The 22,470-nt window shown below is 26.0% G+C and overlaps 1 protein-coding gene across 1 annotated transcript; it reads right to left on the bottom strand.

Moving 5' to 3' along the window:
• Window positions 1–2,867: 2,867 nt before the first annotated feature.
• Window positions 2,868–4,678, bottom strand: LOC145836436 (uncharacterized). Its single transcript, XM_082944235.1, has 5 exons — window positions 4,465–4,678; window positions 4,271–4,387; window positions 3,865–4,035; window positions 3,401–3,497; window positions 2,868–3,120 (listed from the first exon to the last, which is right to left on the bottom strand). The coding sequence occupies exons 1-5, from the start codon at window positions 4,676–4,678 to the stop codon at window positions 2,868–2,870; spliced, it is 852 nt and encodes a 283-aa protein (XP_082800361.1).
• Between the last annotated feature and the right edge of the window lie 17,792 nt (window positions 4,679–22,470).

Raw genomic sequence — 22,470 nt, forward strand, 5'->3', positions numbered from 1 at the left:
CAAAGAAAGATATATTTATTTAATATGTGTATAATATAGCTCTTAGCAAGGTATAAGCTTTTATATGTTATATAGATAAAAGTTATACCTCGCTAAGTGATCAGTCTTGTAAATAGCAGCTATATAAGTTAATACAATAATAATAAACTGCTATGAGTTTTCAACTAGAAATTATTTGATACAAAGTTTTTAAATAAGAGAATTAAACCATTTAAACAAACTACCAAATTAAGTTTTAATTAATGTATAAAAATTTGTAAACTTAAACTAATAGTAATGTGAAAACAACAACATACTTAAAGCTAAAAAAAAACTAATACAGATAAATAATTATTTTTTTATTAAATAAAAACTAATTATATTTAAAGAATAAAATTATACTAATTTTAATAAATATACATGCAGTTTTAATGATATATAGGTCTAGATCTTTTGTTCTTAGATATGTGCTTGCAATAATCATAACTTCTAATAGCGGAAAGTGATTTAAAAGTACTTTATATATATATCAACATGCAATTGAAATGAAATTACATCAGTATTATCATTCTGGCTAGCTGACTCCACTTATTTTACACTGGAAATAATAAAAATCAAAGTATAAACCTCAGAAAAATTTGCTTTTTATATTAGATAAAAAGTAGGATGGTATAGACAGGATTTGCATATTTTGTGTAATAATGATATCATAGTACATCCAAAGCAGTTGAAATGTCTTTAATTTATGGCTATAATTATAAGCTTTCATTTAAGATATAAACTATAAGTCTAGGACATGTATAAGCTATTTTATTACTGTTTAAGTCAAAAAATTGAAAAATATGTGATTTTCGGGGTTGAAATTAGTTTTTTTAGGCAGTAAATTTCCTAGCAAATGGGGGAAAGTGGAGTGGTGGTGGAAGTGAAGGACTGCCAAAATCGTAAGTTTCTAAGAAGATTTACCCCTCCTGTTTGCAAATCTCTAAGTAGTATCCCTTATCTGAGAAAAGCAAACATACCACTGTAAAAGTTTGTCTTTTCTGGTAAATTCGAGAAAAAAGATGTCAAGAAAAGTTTTTATTTTCTGTGTTTTTTTTAGAAGAAAGATTCTTTTTGAATAAGCATTGTGTAATTTCCCTCTGTACTAATGACTTTCTTCAAAATTGATGTTGAACTGGAATGGCTCGGATTTGCTTTGATCTATATTTTCTTGACTTATATTTTTATAGAAAAGCAAACAAACCGCCGAAGTTTACTTGCGAACAACAATGTGTCCGGGATGAGTGTGTGAAATTATCGGATTATTTGCAGCGTTTCCGTGTAAGACTTTATAATGCTTTTCAAAAGCTTCGTGACACCAATGTTGCTGACATTCATTTATTGTCAAGTTGGAATGTTTACTGTAAATTAATGTTTTATGGTCTAATAAATGAGTTTCAGTCCAATGGTGACGTCATAAAGTTTGTAGTTGACTTTGCAGCAGACTTATCTAACAGCCACTTGTTTAAAGTGATCTTGGATGAGGACGCAGAGATTGACTTTCAAAAATTCGAACTGTTGGTTGGTTTCGAGTATTTGGAAAATAAGTGTAGCAGTATTTCCTCAGTGTTTAATGCTATCAGTAATGCACCTTCTACTTTGTTTGAAGTCGAAACTATGATAAAGATGTTTATCGGCAAAATAAATGAAGTTTCAAGGTAATTAGATGAATGGCGTGTGGTTTCGTTCTTCAAAGCTGAAAAGTTCAAATCGGTGAAGCAATTTAGTTTTTGAATGCTTGTATTCAGCAACTTAGTGAAGAAAAGTAAAGATTAAGTCTCAAATTTTTTGTTACAGTTTGTTTGTTTAAAAAAATCATTTAATAGTGAACTAAGTTAATCGTAATTTTTTTAATGTTTTTGTCTTTTTGAGTTTTATTTCGTTGAATTTTAGACCTGAAAAATGTGTTTAAGTTGTAACAAACTGTTTTAAAATAATTTTGTTTTGGTAGGTAAATTTATCGTTTTATCTCCTTCGTAGATAAAATCTGGGGGGAGATGTATAAGTATTTACCTAGTTTTAATTATGTTTTGTATTACAGACTTTATCATTCTTGTAATTAGTTTGTGAATAAACTCAACAAAGAAAGATATATTTATTTAGTTAGTTTTCTAAGTTAGAAGCTAAAATGCAAAATAGTAGCTACCTCAGTTATACAATAAAAATAAATAGTATTAAACTTATTTTTTCAAAACACACTTTATTTTAAAAGTTTGGAAGCTTAGAATTTTTTGTTAATTTACTTATGGCCTAATTTACAAGAACAAAGCTTTTTCTGAACTTTTATTTAAAAACTCTAAATTAACATGTTTGTTATTTCAGTTAATTAACAGATAATGTGTTGCTAAAAATTAAGCTAACAAGTTTTCGGTTTATTACAACTGATAAAATAGTAAAATAGAATAACGTTTGAGTTAATGATATGGCTATATAAGTTTAGCTTTTTTTATTATAACTATAATAATTACAATAATAAATGTGTAGTTCAGGTTTTTATCTGTTATACTATTAAAAAAACCGTTAGTACTGATATATCTAAGAATTGGAAACAAAATTTTTTAAATAAAAGCATCTATTGTTTTACCTTATTTAAACAAGTTAGTTGTACAGAAACATTTTATAAGTTGATATAAAATTAATACTAAAACAATTCTTTATTTAAAGTTTATTTTTATACAATCACGAGAATCTATACAGCACTTTAGTGACAGACTAGTATCTAGAAAGCAAGTAAATAAAAATTAAAAACATGTTTAAAACATTGATAATAGTTTATATTTGTAATAAAATGTTAGATGTTGACAATAACTTATAAAGCATTTAGATTTTCTAAAAAATACACATTATTCTTATTGGCATATAAATTTGTAGGTATAGCTTTCCGGTCTGTTCTTAAACCTGCCGAATTCACTATCACTATTTTCATAACAATAAATCATAAGGTAGTCGTATCCGCTTGAAGACAACGGGTATCCTGGACACCAATCAATACTCAAGTTAGAATCTAAAACACTTCCATCTGCTTTCACCCATTCTCTACCATATCTTTTGATTCCAGTCCAAAAAGAACCGCTTGTGACTCCGTATTTCCTGCACAACTCTCTGTAGTAAATATTATATATGTTTTTTCATATTCAACTAGAAAATAAAAAATTAGAAAGTTTAAAATTTTGCCTCGACTACGTAAAGTATCATGCATAAAACTATATTTTGAATAAATAAACGCTTAGACAAGTAATTATTTTATTTATTAAATTTGAAAATTAAAACTTGTATATACATAAAAAGTATATTTACTTTAACCTTTATTTACAAAAGTCTATCTGTAGTGAAAAAAGTAAATACTATTGTTAAAATTTATTTTATATTTTAAACAACTCACTGTCGTTTCTTTGTTGTTTCTATGTCGTCAATCAAAAGCCTTCTTCCAATTTCTACGCATTGTTGGTTCGCTGCTTCCCAACTAGCACTAATTAGCTCTGGTTTTTATTAAAACATAGTAAATATTTACTTCAATGTCAAAACCGTTCTTTAAATACTGTCAACTAAAAAAAACATTATAAATAAGTACTTGGAAAATTAAATAAACTTTTAAAATTTTGTTAAACATTTATATTATTAAATTTTTGCAAACGTTAATTATTTAATATGAATTTAGCAAAACATGTATTTAAAAAATCATTAAAATTATTTTTTAAAACATTTTATAAGCTTTAAAAAGTTGCTTTTTAAGTTTAGTTTTTATATAAGTTTAATATTTTAAGTAACTAAACTTCTACTAAACAAATCGCTACAAGAAATAGTATAAGAGAAAAAAAGTACAAGAAACACAAATATTAAACTAACCACACTTAAACGGGTCAGATCTGAAACTTGGAATCCAACTTCCACTCAGACAGTTTCTGTTAGTTTCGCCCACTGCAGTGAATGAATCGCACGAAAGTTCTATTGACGAATTGTGGGATATTTTATCGGGAGTTTTCGGGTGGATGTTTAAAATTGGTGGCACGTGACATTCTATTAACAATTATTTGTATTTATAACGCTTTCTTAGTAAAACTATTTTGTAAAACATTAGTTTTGAATATAAGGTACTCCAAAGATTTTAGTAGATAAAGTTTAATAATTTTCGCAAAATGCCTCATCTATATATTAAAACACATCTTGAAAGGTTGATTTTAGTATTTACTAATTTTTTGAATTGACAGTTTAAATAGAATTTTAAAGTACAAATCAAAAACTTTAGACAAACCTGAAAGAGTGTAAGTGATGTCGAAAATTGTAGAAATCTCATTCGATTGCTTGGCCAGAACTTTTTTAAAGTGTTTTGCTTTCTTTTCCTGGCTTAGAACTGAGCTAGCTACTTGATCTAATAACAAGTAAAAAACATATTTTATTTTGAAAACTTATACAACTATTCTAATGCTTAATGTAATAAAAACGAACCATTCAATTGTACGATCAAATCATGCAGCTTGTTGATATTTTCTTCCTGCTTCAACACGGTCCGGTTCATTTCACCGATCGTTTCCCTCAGCTTTGTATTTTCTCCCTCCAATAATCCCATCCTCATCTCAATTTCGCCCATTTTATCGCCCAACATCTCGCCCACGTCCGAGCCCCTTTCGCCCTTTTCTCCCTTCGGCCCCCTGGCCCCCATTTTTCCCCGTTGAACCGGGTTTTGGGGGTCTTGGGGGCCGGAAGGTTGATTGCCACAAATTGAAAACTGGTGGCAACTGTCGGCAGAAACGAGGAAAATTTCGATTAAAAAAATCAAAATTAGTAAAACTACTTTCATGTTCATCGTTTCAAATGTTTTGTGAGGAAATTGAATAGAGCTCGTGTATATATACTCTTTCTAAGTACTTGCTCGCACGCGATAAGGAAATTCGTTGCCAAGAATGTTAAAAGCTTTCATTCAAAAAAACCTCAAAAATAATTTGTTTTTGGAAAAGTTCTTTCAGTTGGAATTAACGGTGAAGTTTTCTACAATTTTTTATTGTTATTAACTCAGCAAAGTAGTTGACAAAAGGTTAGCTGAAAATAAGTACAATAGAAGCTTTCAGTAATAAAAAAATATTATTGACTGAAGTAGAAACATTTCAATTTAGTCGAAATAGCGGTTCAAATATTTTTTTTGCTCAACAATTGCACTGAAACTTACAAAAATGTATAGCCTTCACGAGGGAAAAAGTAATTTTAACTAAGGGATATAATTAGCTTACACAACTTGTTTTTTAAAATATTTTCAAAGTTATATACGGATGATCGAAAAAAAGGGTCTAAGTGAAAAAAAAATAAAATCATTAAATAATAACTTAAATTTTTAGTTACAACCAGTTGATATAAAATCTGTATTCTATATTAGAAATATAAACTTTTTAGTTTCTTCACTTTTTACCGAGAAAATTAAAATTTTACTTCTAGTAAAGTTTTCATTTATGTTATATGTATGTTAGAAACAAGAAAAGTTAAAAAAAAAAAGCAAAATAACTAAAAAAATGTGTTTGGAAAAACCAATCTCGAAGTGTTAACCGTTGTTGTTTTTGATTTTTCATGAATTTATCAAACATTAGTTTATTTTAGAGTTTTTATTACTCTGTGCTGTTGTGTATATAATATGTAAAGGTTTCAATTTTTTTCTTTAAAATATTGCATTAGATATTAAACACAAAATAATGCTTTCTAACACTTATTAACATAATTTTTATTACAAAAACAATGCAGCTTATACGACATTAATGTTTTAATTTAATACTACAAGTTATAACTTGAGTTTTGATTTATTTGCCAAGTTGTTTTGTATTAATAACAAATGTAGTGAAACATAGTGGTATCTAACAACGAAATACTTAATAAACTTTTAATAAATAATATTGACAAAAAATTTAACATAAAGAAATTAATATTCGTTAAGTTTCAATAACAAATGGAATATTTCAGCTTAGTACTTTAGATTTATGTTAAGTCCAGTAAAACAATTAGTAAATATATTCGTATAAAAAGAAAACTGTTTTTTTTTTATCAAAATTATATACAATTTTTCTTAACCATTTTCTTTCAAAAAACTCATCAAAAAACTCACTCACAAAACAATCAATTCGTTGCCAAAAATTTCAAAAGGTTTTTGTTGGAACAACTCAAAAATAACTTGTTTTTTATAATGCAGGTATTTTGTATGTATCTGTTTTAAAAAACTATTCTTCACGTTTAAAAATTAAAACACCCGAAAAAAGCTAGACAGTAGCAATAATTTTTTAAAAGACAAACCTTTAATGTTTTATTTTTATTTTTAGAAAATAGTAAGTTGTTTAACTTCGTTTAGTACTCTCTCATTCGTTTACCACATAGAGGTTATGTTTGAAAAATTTTAATTTTCTTAAATGGTAAACACAGTCATTTAGTTTCGTCTGGAAAAGAGTTTTTCTGTTTTGTATTAAAAAGAAAACGTTTTAAATCTTACATATTTTGTTCCTACTTTAAAGATGAAAAACATTATTTACACGTTATAAATGTTTTTTAAGCAAGTATAGAAGTTTTATTATTTGACTAAATAAAATAGTGCTTTTGTATTAATAAAACTATACTATGCATACTGATGTATAATAGTGTCAAAAACAGTTTTATTTTAAATAATATAATCAACATTTGTCAAGATTTACTAGATAATTTGAAAATTTTAGCATCAAAAATAAGTTTAGTAGCATTAGTAAGATTTTGGTACTTTAAAATTATTATACTCTTTCAACTACCTAAGTATTTTTTTTTCTAAAAAATTTCTGCCAAGAATATCAAAAACTTTTTATCAGAAAATCTCAAAAACATTTAAAGTATATCAAGTTAGTTGGTTAATTTTAGCGATCTGCCAAATCTGAGTCTTAATTTAAAATTAGGATTCGGCCGAATCCGAGTCCGAATTCGAATATTTAAATACTTGGAATCCAAAAGACTTAATTTGCTTTTTATTTAAATACAATATGTTACGTAACATATTATTACTCATTTAAAAAAAAAAAAGGTTTGAACAATATTTTTAGCATGTTAATATATAATTTTTATTTCTAAATAATTTATTTTAAAAGCAAAACAATAAAGATAAACAAATGTCTTGCTGGAAACAAAATTAAGCTACATACAAAAATCTTAGTATCAATATTTTGATGTCTATGCAACCAACACTAACAATTAAGTTGTACTTTTCTTATGCAAAATAAATTATAGGCTTTAATAAATGCTTAAAGAAAAAAACGAATTACACAAAAAATTAATTCCACTTAAGATTACACTTTTACCGTAACAAAAAAAGAAGTATAAATTAGTTTAAGCAACTGTTAAAAATATAAAACGAACTACAATAGCAAAACATGTCTCTGTTATACTACAAAAGACTATTCTTGTTTTTCAAGTTATAGTGGAAAAATAAAAAAAAATTTGCCGGTCTTTGGAAGCAATTGATCGCGCTTATGCTCGTAAAAATTACCAGTTTCAGAAAAAAAAATCTTTCAGAATACATAGAAGATGATGGTGCAGATTTTTCCAGATTTTTAGTTAAATTGTCAAATTCCAGGGTTACAATTTTTTTTGGCAACCTTGTAAAGAGAATGATATAACTGAAATTATAATTATAGATTTTGTTTTAATAACAGCCTTTCACTTCAAAAAGTAGAACATCAATTAAAATAAAAAAATTTCTAAAAACCCGTGAGCTGTGGATGTTGGTAAGCCAACATACAAAGTTTCAGTTGGGTCGGGTTGACTGTCTGTGAGTAGATTTTCAACCTAACCTTTTTGCCCATACTTTTCCTGCAGACGGGTGACTTTTTAGCACGTTTTTACTTAGGACCCTTAGGTATTTGTATTACTTAAGTTGGTCATAACAAACATAAAATGTTTTTATACTTAATTATTATACTGTATCAGCGAATTTTATCTATCAATACTCAATAAATTTATTTCTAGGGTTTCGAGTTTAGAGACTTTCCACACTGTGTACTGTTTTATGTTGAATGTTTTGTTTTAATTTTAAAGTGTTTTCAATAAACTTTAAAGACATATCTGAAGACTAAAAGTATTTTTTTTCTCTAATTCGTAATTTAACAAAACAGTAAAGTCTTAACATAATTAAAATAACTATATATATATTACTTTTAACTATGATACTAAAAACTATTTTAGACATTTTTTAATTTGGTATAAAGTTCCAGCTTAGTAGCAATTTCGCAAACTTTATATGTTTAATTAAATTTTAATTCTTAAAGATTTAATTTTTAATTAGAATGATAAATCTATCATTTAAATAATTCATCTGTAAGTAGTTTAAATTACAACTAAAACATTTTTTTTCTATTATTTATATTTGTTTAGTACTTTAAAATTGATTACGATCGTATTACTCTCGTTCTCAATAAACTTTATGTAAAAACTAAGTAAATTTTCATAAGTAAAAGACGTTATATGGACTAGAGTTGTAGACAAAATAGTAATACGCCTACGCAGTAACTTAACTATATATGTTGTAAAAAACACAACTAATTAAAACGACAAGTAAATAACAAAAAAAGGTTGTCGTTTTACTTAGTTGTGTTTTTACAAATGATTTAGTTTCACTTTATTTATTTTATGTTTAGTTAACTAGTAAGTGTACAGTATTTTGACAAGAGAGTTTGTTAATTCCGAAAGCGCTTAAGTTTTTATAATGAAAAAATTTGTTTGTCTTGAAATCAGATGATACCTAATTACATTTAAAGGTCTATCAACATCTGAATTATTACAGTTAATTTGTGAACTTCATTGAAAGATACAATTTAAGCAGACCTACAACGAGATGTAAAACAAATAAATTAATAATAATAAATATTATCTACAGATATAATTTTTTAAACTAGATAAATTAAAAAAGCTCACATAAATTATAATGTATGCAAGCCAAGAGTATAATAAACTGATCATTTAAAATAAATAAAAAACATTTAATTTGTAGTTTTAACGACTTAATAACGATAAAATTTTCAATTTTAGACCGGTTGTATCTTGTTTATCCTCCAATTTAATTTATATTCAACCTTCTTATAGGCTGACAAAGTATCAAGCATTTCGTTGATTCTACCCCTCAACTTTTTACCCAACTTTACTAAAACATCAACGACAAATTTCGTTTTCTTCTCAATTTTGCGCAACTGTCTTCTATAGATTTTGATAAGTTTTAAACTAGCTGCTAATTTTTCGACTACTCTCATGAGAATTCTGATTTTCTGCACAACTATCTTCGCGTAACGTCTGAAATGCTTGATCAACTTTTTGCACTTCCGAAGCTTTTTAAGTCGATAGAACGGAATCCTCGTGACGGATAAGGACGCGACGAAATGGTGAATGTGCTTAGTCCTGGCGTCGAGTAAAAACCATTCAGAATTGCGGATTATACTTTCGATTTGTTGGAGAGTCTTTTTAAATTGCAAACCAACCGGTTCCATTACTGAAAATTGTCTTTAATTACCTTCAAGAAATAAAACGGTGTGATATGATTAATAGCCGCGTTAACTTAATTGTTAACAGAATGAAAGCTTTAGTATTTGTACACAATTTTATTTCATTTGTTCTTTTAAACAAGATTTCGATACAAACTAACTATCTTTTTTTTGAATTTTTAATTCTGGTTTAAAGAATATTAACTATAATAAACATTGAAAAACAAAAACAACAGAAGTATATACTTTATTTGTACTATACATCATTATTTACTATATAACTGTAAAACAAAAGTAAATTTCACTAATTTTTCTGAATATAATAACTGAAAATGACTAAAAGTATTCTCAACATACCATTGTAGCTTTTTGTGATGAAGATTTAAATTTTAGAGTATAATTAAGATTTGGCTTGTGTTTAATTCTTTATAAACTACAATTAGATAAAATGTTTTTATTAAGTGCTATAACTAAACATCAAGACAGTTTTGTGCTGTCGTTGTATACATTTCTTCAATTTGATTATGACAAAATTAAATGTTAGATTTAAACTACTATAATAACTATAATAACTTGTTAGCTTTACGGCTTAAACTTTTATAACTTTAAGTTTTACAATATAGTGTTATTTAACTAACTTAATATTTAAAAAAATACGATTACAACAGTATTTACTAAAAACAATACTTTTAAAACACGAACTTTAAAAACTTTTGTTAAGAAATTAAAGTTGACCTACGAAAACTTGTTTTTATTTTATTTAATAGAATATATTAACTATGGAACTGTAAAATTTGATACACAGCCGTAATATCTTTACTTGAAATATAAAATAATATTTACTTTTAAAATGTATGTAATTCATTAAAACCTCTCAACCTAGTTTTTCTGCATTCTTAGTATTTTTTAAATATAAACTTCAACCCAAGTAAAAAAGTCTAAAGTATACTTTTCAAAGTTATTTGTGTTTGTTTGAATTATATTAGTATCGTCTAACAATATTTTGTTGATTCTGATTACAAAATAAATCAAACTAGCAGGTGAACCTGGAAAACCTTGTCTTAATGATTCCGTTACTAACTTAAAAGATAAATTTGTTTAAAACTTTTATATGAGTGTTAGTACCCAAAAAAAAAATGAACAAGTTTATATAAAACAAAACTTACGGCAGGTTATATGAAATACTTTTATTGCAATATAGGAATATTTTAGAAAATTAATTTGTGGAGCTATTTTGTTAAAAAATTCTTTTTTAATTTATTTAAAAATCAGTTTACTTAAAAAATATTTTAAATTATTAACAAGTTGTTACAGAGTTAAAATGAAAATAAACCGCATAAACGTTTAACACTCAACAAACTTTACTGACATTAATTAATTTGTTTAATTAAATGAACAAGTTCTAAAACAAAAAGGCATAGTTTCTAAAACATTTGAGTGAAATTGAAAACTTAAGATTACCAACTACGTATTATCATATCTAAATCGAAAAATAGAACAGTACTTAAAAAAAATTAAATGCAGTTTTAAAGCACGCTTTGACAAAAGTGCGTAATTTTCGCGAGTACTGCGCATTTACTCCCTTTAAAATTACTATTTTGTCTTTTTGCTGGCTTGTTTTCCATCAAGTACGTTTTTTAATGTATAATGTTCAAAAAAATATATTTTTAAATTCACATGATGCTGAATTCATACAACTCCAGCATTAAGCTAGCTGTTCGAAAAAGTTAGTATTGAAAACTTGTATATGTCTAAGTAAAGCTGTCGGATTGAACTTGCAGCTACAAAACTACAAAAATTTTGAATAAAAATTATAGAAAAATAACTTATCGGGAAAATTAACGACGGTCAGTAATAATCTAAAGAAGACTGTAATAAGCCTACCCCAACAAAATTAGAACGTTTGAAAGATTGTAGAGTTGTATTTATTTAAATTAAAAACGAACAGACGGATTGTTGCTTTAAAAGTTGTGACATTTAAAACTAGTTATTGTTGCGAAGAAAAAGAAGTTTTTTAAAAATTTTAGTTAGGTGAGATACCAATAATTTAATAATGTTTTTGGTATCTAGTGCTTGTCACAAATTTTACTGTTATACTGAATGACGTTAATCCGTTAATCTAATTAGTACATTACCTTTTAAAGTTTGTTTAAAAGTCACAGAGATATTTATACTTGAACACTTAAAGTTTTATCTTATATTACTAAATTATAAAGGTGTTACAAATTAATACTAAACAATTATCAGTTTATTAAACACTTTTACACGCTAAACAGACCTACAATGAATACATTACGTATAAATAAGTGACAATAAAAATTACTGCAATAATAGTTATCATTATAAAAACTATTTATATGTTCATTGAAACTGAAATAATTTTCAACGCTAGCATATTACTATATTGTATACAAGCCAAGAATGTGCTAAACTAAACATTTCAATTTTATAAATAGTGATAAAGAAAAAGTTATACATTATCTTTTTTTAAGTTTTGGTAATTACGTTTGGCTATGATAAGTTTTAAACCGTTTCCAAACAAATTTATCTTTTTATTCACCTTATACTCAACTTTATTACAAAATGATAAAAATTCAAGCACTTCTTCAATTCTACTTCTAAACTTTTTACTTAATCTTCCTAAGTCATAAACGACAGATTTCGTTTTCTTAACGCGTTTACCAAAACACGCTCTATAGATTTTGATAAGCTTTAAATCAGTCGTTAGCTTTTCGATTGTTCTCAACAGATTGTTTCCGATTATTGGCACAACTATTGAAACGTACCGCCTTAAAAATTTAATCAACTTTTTGCATTTCCGAAGCCTTTCACGCCTGTAGTACGGGAAATTTTTCTTGGACGAAAGTGGTTAAAACGGTATCTGTATTTTGTTCTGTCGTAAAAGAGGAACCACTCAGCGTTGCAGATTATACTTTCGATTTGCTGGAGATAAGTTTTAAATTTAAAGTCAATATTCACCATTAGTGACTAAAAACTGTTATGATTTCCTTTTAGAAATAAATGTCACGGTATGGGCAAGCCACATAAACTAAATTAATTAAAGAACATTAAAAAAATGTTTAGAACTTTTGATATATAACTATTTTATTATCATTTATTTTTATTATTATTACTATAATTTTATTATAATTAATGTTTAGAATTTTAAAAAAATGTATAAAATTTTTAGTGAAAATTGTTGTTAGCGTGTTTTTTAACTATTAAGTTAGCTAAATTACATTATATTTATAAACTTAAAGTAATAAAAGTTTAAGCTTTAAGGCTAAAAATTTTATAAAAAATGATAAATCTTTATGAAAGAAACCTAGTAAGTAAAACATAAATTATAAACTAGAAATATAACGTTTAATTATGTCATAATCATATTGAAGAAATGTAAACAACGCCAGCTCAAAACTGTCTTGATTTATCATATCGCTCATAAATTGTACATTTTATCCAATTTTCGATTATTAAAAATTAATCAAAAGCCAAATCCTAATTACACTTTAAAATATAAATCATTGTCACAAAATGCTACAATGGTATGTTATGCATATTTTTAGTCATTTTAAGCTATCAAATATAGTAAAATTTAAAAAAATGCATCTCAAACAATTTTTCCTAAGAAAAATTAGAAAATTTCTAAAAAGTTTAATTTAGTCGTGTTACATTCTTACAATAGCACACAGTTTGACGTTATAGTATTACTATAACGGTTAGTGTTTTGCAAAAAATGAATGAGTTAAAGATTTTTTTATTCGTTATGTACTTTCTAAGGGTTTTCACTTATACTTTTTACTCGATAAAATATTAAACAAAAGTTAAGAAATTGACGTAATAATTTATTACAGCGCTTTTTTAAATCATTTTAAGCAATTTAAATACCAATAAAGTTAAATACATTAAATAAAACATTTAATCAAGTAAATCAAACACATTATTAAAACATCTATAATTTTAGTTTTTATTTTGAAATTTATCGTAATACTTTATTTAGTTTAATCACTTTAGTTTGAGTTGTAAATTGTTACATACTTTTAATAAATTCAAGCTACTGGCGTGTTTTGTTATTTTGTAAATAAGTTTTTAAATTATAAAAATCTTTCCAAACATTGTAAATTAACTACTTTCAAAAATTTTGCTTTAAAATGTAAACTACCTAAATTATGCAGTTATTTTTTTTGTAAAACAAAAATTTAAAATTTTACCCGTTTATAAAATGTGTCAAATATTTGTTTTTTGCGCTCTTTGAAAAATCCACAAGTTCTGTTTGCTTTTAGCATGTTAGTCTGTATTAGTGATGTACCGGACTCACTATCCGGGTCCGGGTCCGGCCGGATATTGCCATTTTTGTCTGATATCCGGATCCGGCCGGACTCTAATTTGAAAAAAAAGTCCGGATCCGGTTCCGGCCGGATTCTAATTTGAAAAAAAAGTCCGGGTCCGGTTCCGGCCGGATTCTAATTTGAAAAAAAAGTCCGGATCCGGGTCCGGCCGGATCCTAACAGAGATCCGGCCGGACCCGGATCTAGTTAGTAAAAAAGAGAATATTGAAAGATATTTTATTGAAAAAAAACCCTGTGTTAATTAATAAGAGTCATTTTCGTCACTTAAAATTAAACACCTACCCCGATTGGCTCATTTTGTACACGTGACTAATTTTCACTTGTTTACATTTAAACTATGAAATAAACATTTTAGAAATGCACCTCTTTACAAATGTTGTAAAATTGAAAACTTTGGAATGAATACTTGCATTATTTGTTGTTTAAAGTTGAGCTCAGAGAATATTTAGAGTTAATACGGTTGAATGTACGAGCCAATGAGAATCATATGACGAAATGTTTCAAACTAAATACTGATGCAACAAAACATCAGAACATGACAGGCAGTTTATATGTAAGCAGTTAGTTAGTTTGGTGAGCAGCTTGAAGCAACAAAATATCTTGAACTTTTTGTGAATGCTTATTGTAAGTAGTGTTTTGTTTTAAAAGTGAATATTTCAACTGGTGTTTAATTGTTTAAATATTTAAGCCAGGTTTATAGTTTAATAGTTTATGAAAAATTTTACAGTTTCTTGTTTACTAAAAGTTTTATTTAATTTTTAGTATATTGTTTTAAGTCTTTTGAAATAGATTTAAATAGTTTCCAGTTTTTAAAGTGTTACCAAAGTAATTAATAATTTTGTATATGCTAGTATTTCTTGTTGTGTTTTATGTAAAAGATTCATCAATCAAAACTGTCGTGTCTGATTATAGAAAGTAGTCTTAGTTTGAATTTAGTATTTGTTAGATATTAATTATATACGGTAGGATTTAATTATGATGGGTACTACTAATAAGTTAAGTGTACCACAATCAGTCCACAACTTTACTACCAAATTGTCAACCTTTGCTAGCTGCTATCTGATTATTAGATTAAAGTAATTTTAAAAACCTCATTCTGACTCAGACTTGTTTATACTCACTCTAGCTAGTTTTATTGACTTAAACAGTGGCAACCCTGTTAGTTTGAAAATTTTTGGAAATTTTAGAAAATCTTGGACTGCCTGCCTCAAGCTAGTTTAGTTTTTTGTAAAAACTCAGGCTAGTTTTCTTTTAGATTTTGAATGAGTTTGAGCTGATCCAGTTTTCAATATTTTGTAATTTTCTAGTGTATTTTGTTCATGAACTTGATTTCAGATTTTTAATTGTAAATAACACCTAAATTTGTAAACCTTGTGGCTAGCTGTTCTACTTATTATTAGATTAAAGTTATTTTTTTTAGTTTTTAAAAACCTCATTGTGACTTCGGCTAGTTTATACTAATAATGTACCGTACTCACTATCCGGGTCCGGTTCCGGCCGGATATTGCCATTTTTGTCTGATATCCGGATCCGGCCGGATTCTAGTTTGAAAAAAAAGTCCGGATCCGGTTCCGGCCGGATTCTAATTTGAAAAAAAAGTCCGGGTCCGGTTCCGGCCGGATTCTAATTTGAAAAAAAAGTCCGGATCCGGTTCCGGCCGGATTCTGATTTGAAAAAAAAGTCCGGATCCGGGTCCGGCCGGACCCGAAATTGTGGGTCCGGTACATCACTAGTCTGTATAAAGTTAAAGTCTCTTGTACGACTGTGTAACAAATATTTCTATAAATTTTTCCTTTTTATGTTTATCTAAAAACTCAAGTGTATGCTAGTTCAAGTCTTAAACAAATTTTACGCAATGGAAGTATAACGTTAATATTTGATATTAAGTTAAATGACTATTTATTCCAATAAAGTGATAGAAAATGTTGTTATGTCAGTTAAATAAGTGCAATTGCGTTTCATAACTTTATAAAGTTGTTTTTTTTCAGAATTAGTTTTTTGTTACAGTTATAACTACTCGTGAAATAAATAAACTTAGAACTATGTTTATTGTTATTTGTTAGCTTTGATTTATGTAGTATTTGTTTTAATTTAGAGTATGTGTATTTAAATTTTGATTGAAAAAAGTAATCTATGATTTACTTTTTTATGATAAAATTAAATTTAAGTTAGTAGTTTTTTTCCATTTCATTAAAAAAATTTAATCTATATGTAACCATTCATTTTTTTTTTTTTTAGAAATAAGTTTTTTAATAATCGTTAAAACAAATTTTTCTTTTGAATACAATTTTTTTTAAACAAACTTAGTTAAACTGTCTTAAATATTTATTCTATTTAGAAACTTTTCTCTAAACGTATCTTTTATTTAGATAATTTATAAACCTTAACCTTTATATATCCTTTTTGTTCAATTAAAACCAAACAATAAAACATACAGCAATGTTTGTTCAACATTGTGTAGCTTAAATCGTTTTCAGTCTTAAAAAAGCTGGTAAATAAACGTGTTTAGTCGCACTATCTTGTGCTTAAAACTTTATTAGATAACCAAAAACTTTTAAGAATTTACATTTCAAAAGTTAAGTAATAATGTCTATCAGTATTTTACAAAAAGTAGAAGTATCTTGATGATTGAAAAATTTGCTTTATTAAATTAAAAAAAAGAAATTTTAAACACTACAAGAAAACTTAATTGTATATTGTAAAAGATTTAAGAAAGTCAAGCTGTTTATGAAGAAGTTGATAAGTTTGATTTGAATTATATCAAATAAATTAATATAAGTTGTATTCTACAAAACTGAAAGTTTTATGTATAAACAATAGATCTTTTTAACTTTTTTACAGTAAACCTTTTTAAAAGCGTTATGTACATTTTAACAAATTTCTTTGACCTTGATTTAAACGGTGCGTTAGTTTAAACAACTAGAATTTTTCCTATACTAAATAAATGCATAGTTTTAAATAAGTAATTATTCTGATTTTTAAACAAATCATGAGTTTATCTATCAGACAAGTCATTATACAATTTTCAGCAAATAATTTATAAAAAACGAGACGTGCTTTGAGTAAAACTTCTTTAAATTCTTTGTAAAAAACATCCAAAACAAAAAAGATGACAAACTTATTGATAGTGCTATGTCTTATGTTTTCTGTAAGTTTTGCATTAAAATGTCCAGCAAGGTATAAAAATGCGAACTCATCTGTAATAAAACAAGAATATATCAGTTTCAATGCTTATTTTGTTGATTACTACAACGGTTAGTTTTAAATCACTTATAAATTCATGAATGATGTTGTAATAGTTTTTTAAGACTATTATTTTTTATTTTAAACGTAACTAAGACTTATTTTAACAACACACTGTTAGAATAGTTTTGTTAAATGACTCATCTGTGTTTGAGTTTCATATAAATAGTAAAAATTACGCTTGTATTTTTAAGTTTGAATAAATTGTTTTTTTTCATTTTTACTATTTTTTCTAATTTAAAAGAATGTTTTTTAAATTTTTTAGCATCGAAGTTTCAACCGCTAATATTTATTGTAAATTTAGTTTTTTTTGCTTTATTATTATGTTAAAAAAGGTATTGAGTTGAGTTTTTCTTTCATAGCTCGTTGGAGAACTTATCATGTTGGCTACATTTATGACTTGAAAGAAAATAAGAAAAGTATCAAATTTTTTGAACCAAGATTCGACTCCTCTGCAGTCTTTGCAACAAATGTTATTGACTATAAAAGGGGTCACCGCTTGTGCTATAAAGGTTTGCTTTAGTTTTATACATGAAATTAATTCTTATTTTATCCCGCAACAGTTATTTAAAAATAATTTATTTTTTTATATACGCGCCTTATTAATTTATTGAATGCAAAACTAAAATAAACTAACTATGACAAGTAACAAACTTTGATAAGTCTAACTTAACTTAACTCAAATTTTAAGAACAACTTTAAATATTACTAAAACACTACTTAATTTTTATTGACATAATCATACTTAAAAATGTAATTTACTTTACACAGCATATCGTAATACCAAAAACTATCAAAGACTTTATTTAGATTTTAAATTAATAAAAAATTCTATAAATTTTTTCATAAAACTTAATTGTTTCTGGTAAACATTTTGCAAGTAATCTTAAAAATAATTTTTGTAAAAAAATTTCAGCTTAAGTTATATAGCATATTTAAATAGTTACAAAAAAAGGATACCTTAGTATCAAAAAAAAAAATTGTTATAGAAAAACATACCTTTGGTCGTGAAGTTGATGAAATCTGTCAAAAAGAAGATATTGGTTACAACGTATCAACAATATTTCACCACGAGTTTTCTGAAAACAATCTTGATAGCAGTAAATATGGATTTTTTCTCAATAAACAATATCCTGCTGTACTAACATCACTGACACAGGTAGTTAGATTGAAAAAATTATTCTTATACTGTCTATTGGTATCAAAAACTTGAACAAGAATTTATCAATTTAACCTATATCTAACCTAAAAAGTGTTTTTTGTTTATCCGTAAACTTTTTAAGCTTAACTGTTGCTTGTTTAAAAAATTATGTTTTTTAGTCTTAAAAATATAGGAAAAATTTTTTACTGTCAATTATAATTTTTTTTTAGTGTTTTTTCAATAAACTTTGGAATATTAAAGCCTTTATGAATTTAAATTGTTCTTAGAAAAGAGTATATGATATGTGTTTATTATTTGACAACAACACTATTATGTACCAAGTAAAAGTTTCATTCGATGACCTTTACGAAAATGAAACTCTGTCGTTGAGTAGAGTGGAATTGAATGTTAGTATTTTTTATATAACTACATTTCGAATGGTTCGATACATTTTGTTATGTTTTAAGTAAAATTTACATTATTAAAAAAAGAACGAAGTTGTATTGTTATTTACAGGTCTTTAATATTTTCTAATTATAAAAATGTCATATTTGTTAAAGCTTTTATTAAAAATTAAGATACTAAAATTTTGTAGAAAAGTTTTTTTTTTTTTTTTTGCTAAAAGCATGTGTTTTTTTAATGACTCATTGATCGACAAATCTAATGATGTTGAAAGCGTCTATTAATTAATTTAGGAATTGTATATTTATTATTTTACAAATTATTTTCTAAACTAAGTTAAAGCATATTTAGGTATATGCAAGGACTATTCCTTGGGCGAATTAAATTTATTTATTTACACTAAGGCAACGAAATTTCACCCCTGAGGCATCTTCAATCCTGCAACATAAATCTTTTGACGTCCCTATGGGGTCATATTTCGGAGCTGAGTTATGCGACTTTATTGGCCTATACATTCTTGATAGATTAGGAAAACATACATGTCAAACCAGATAGGCCTGTATAGGGATGATGGCTTGGCATTTATCAAGCAGAAAAACAACCAGGACCTTGAGAAAATAAAAAAGGAAACGATAAAGATCTTTAAAGACATCGGTTTTAACATCAAAATGGAAATTGGTATGACTATATGCAACTTCTTGGACATCACATTAGACCTAACAAACAGTTGTTATATGCCATATAGAAAATAAAAACTCCTAAATCAGATACATCAGCAGTAACTCCAACCAACCGACGATAATCAAGAAAAACCTTCCCAAAATGATAGAGGAAGGATTATATAGCCTGTCTACAGACCTAAGAACCTTTGATAAAAAACGAGAGCTCTTCTACACCTGCCCGCATTTTAGGATTTTTTTTTTAATCAGCGTATTTAAAACTTTTATCACTTATTGTTGTTTTTGCTTGTACCCTTATTTGTTTAACGCCATTTTGTTTTGTGTTGTTATAAGCTAAATCTAAATATGTATAGAACAAATCAACTATTGTAAGTATAAATGCTATTTAAAATTTTTTTTTTTCATTTTTATAGTTTTTTTAGTTTTGTGAATTAATTATCTAGTAATAATACTGTATTGATGTTATGATTTTTAATTTAATTAGAGTTTGATTATAATTTCTTGCATTTTTATATATTTTTAGCTATCCATCGTCTTATTTTTATTTAATTTTGCAGGCCTGAAGATCCCTTAGGGGTGAAACGTCGTTGCCTTAGTGTATATAAATAAATTTAGTATTAAAAGATATTTAACCAAAAAGCTTGAAACAAAATTACGTAGATTTCTTAAGTATACAAATTAGTAGCATTTTCATAGTATATAGACAAAGCTAGTTTTTTTAACACAATTGATATTTGCCTAGTTATATTGATTAATGTTTTCTAATATTAAAGTTAAACATTTTACAGAAATTTTTAACCAGTAGTTTTGAAATTTTTTAAGGTTAGTTTTGAGAACATGTATCAAAACAGAAAAAGGCAACTATATCGTTTTGGAATTACTGAATACTTTAGAGCAGTGGTCGGCACGGTGTACACTGGTGCACACTAGTGTACACGAAATTTATTTTGGGGTGCACGAAACTTTTAGGGTACACGAAAGTCATTTAGGGGTGCACAAAATTTTGAGATTACACAAAACTTTTTTTTTGTCTTAATTTTATTGTATTTATTTAGTTTAAGCGACATACTTAAATATTTAAGTTAAATCTAGCCCTGGTGTTTAGTTTAGCTTTTAATTTATTGGCCATTTTACTCTCATGATCTATTTTGGTATTGAAAATCACATAACATTCTTTATATCAACATTGAGGAAGCAGTTTGCATCTGAAAGAATTGAGAGAAAGCTCAAAGATCTTGTGAAATCAGTTGGCTGATGTGGAGGAAGCTTTCATCCAGCTAAGATCATGAATGGTTACATGACTATTCAAATTCGGACAATTCAAATTCGGACAATTCAAATTCTTAAAAAAAAATAAAACAGTCACAAATAAAAAAGTAATGTATAGTTGCAAAAAGCAAAAAATACATATGTAGATCTTATTAATATCTAGAAACTACTTTTTTCTTTTTGAAAGAAATTAAATATTATTCAAGATATTTTAAAATTACTAAAAATAACTATATATTTTTTTTTATTTAAACCATATCTCAAAAATTATTTAATTATTTGAAAAAAGAAAAAAATGGCTTGTAGATATTAATATGATCTACATAAGTATTTTTTATTTTTGACAAACATACATAACTTTTTTATTTGTGGCCATTCCAATTTTTTTTTAAGAATTTGAATTGTCGGAATTTGAATTGTCCGAATTTGAATAGTCGTGCACCCATCATGAATATATTAAAAGGTTAGTATTTTTCTTTTTACTTACAGTATTAGTAGATTACAGTATTTTGCTCAGTGAAGAAAGTTTCTTTTATAAATTATTAATACTACTTACTTTTAGAACTAAACAATAATTCCTTTAAAAATATTCACATGATAATTATTATATTTTTATACTTAAAGGAAAATTAAAGAATTTATGTTCAATAAAAAATACTAAAATAAGATAATAACAGTTAAAGTATATTAAAAAAAATTTCTAAATAGATTCATAACAGTAGTAATGAACAAGTTTTAAGTAACAGCTTTAAGTTTTGAATAACACAAGTTAAGCAAATATTATACCTTTGAATTAATTTTATTATTTAATTAATCAACCTATCCATAATTCAATAGTACATATAAAGTTTGAAGAAAATATAGGCTTAAATTGACATTGAGTTGCCACACACTGAGGATAGTTTAAATTTTATAAAAGTTTTTGAAAATCTCAAGATGGCTAGAACTTTTCTGTTTTTTTTTCTTAATCTCAGGCTAGCTAGGTATGCTTTTTATTAAACTACTTGTTACTTAAATTTATTGACTTTAAAAGTTGAAAATTTAATTCTCTTAATTATTTTATTTACTAGCTATTTTGATCTGTTGGTTTAACAAAATATGTTGTATCTGTTGTATGATTCAAGGTTGCCACACACTCAGCCTAAATGTTTTTTTTTTTCATTAGAAATAAAGTCTTATTAAGCATGATGTTATTTTTCTTGCAAAAGTTACTCTAGTTTTGGACTTGTGTAGAATCTTTGAATGTATGTATGATTTTTTTTTTTTGAAATATAAATTTTTATATAAATTATAAATATATTTTTTTATATAGTCATTTATCAAAATATTAATTTAAGTATACTGTTACTTTTGAGCTTTGGCTTTCTCTTTTCTTTATTAAACTCAAAATGACCAAGGCTAGTTTTATTGTAACTAATACAGAGTCCTACACTTAGTGCAACTCAGGACAGTATAAATATTTTACAATTCTCAGGATAACTAGTTTTTTGAATCTTGTTCCAATATTTTCTATTTCATTAAATGAAATTTCTTTGTTGTAGTTTCAATTTTTTTTTTTTTAATTCCAATTTTGATGAATAACCTGAGTTGTTTTTTAAACTTTATTTATATTGAATATTTATATATGATGTTTTATAAAAATTTCAAAGTTAAAGAGTCAGGATAGTTTTTTAACTCAAAGAGTAACAACAGTGCTAATGCTTGATCTTTAATTTATGAATTATACTAAGCAGTAATTTAATAATTTTGTAAGAAGAGTTATAGTATGTGTTTCTAAGATGTAAATCTTTCTTTATGCCTACCAAAAATTTAAAAAAAGACTAAACAATTTTGTTTAGAATTATATAATAATTTATAATTTTATATTAAAAACCAAAAATTTATTATTTGTGTAATGTTAAGCT

The sequence above is a fragment of the Thalia democratica genome, chromosome 5 (genome assembly GCF_965202585.1).
Source record: "Thalia democratica chromosome 5, ktThaDemo2.hap1.1, whole genome shotgun sequence".
In the NCBI taxonomy this organism is placed as follows: domain Eukaryota; kingdom Metazoa; phylum Chordata; class Thaliacea; order Salpida; family Salpidae; genus Thalia; species Thalia democratica.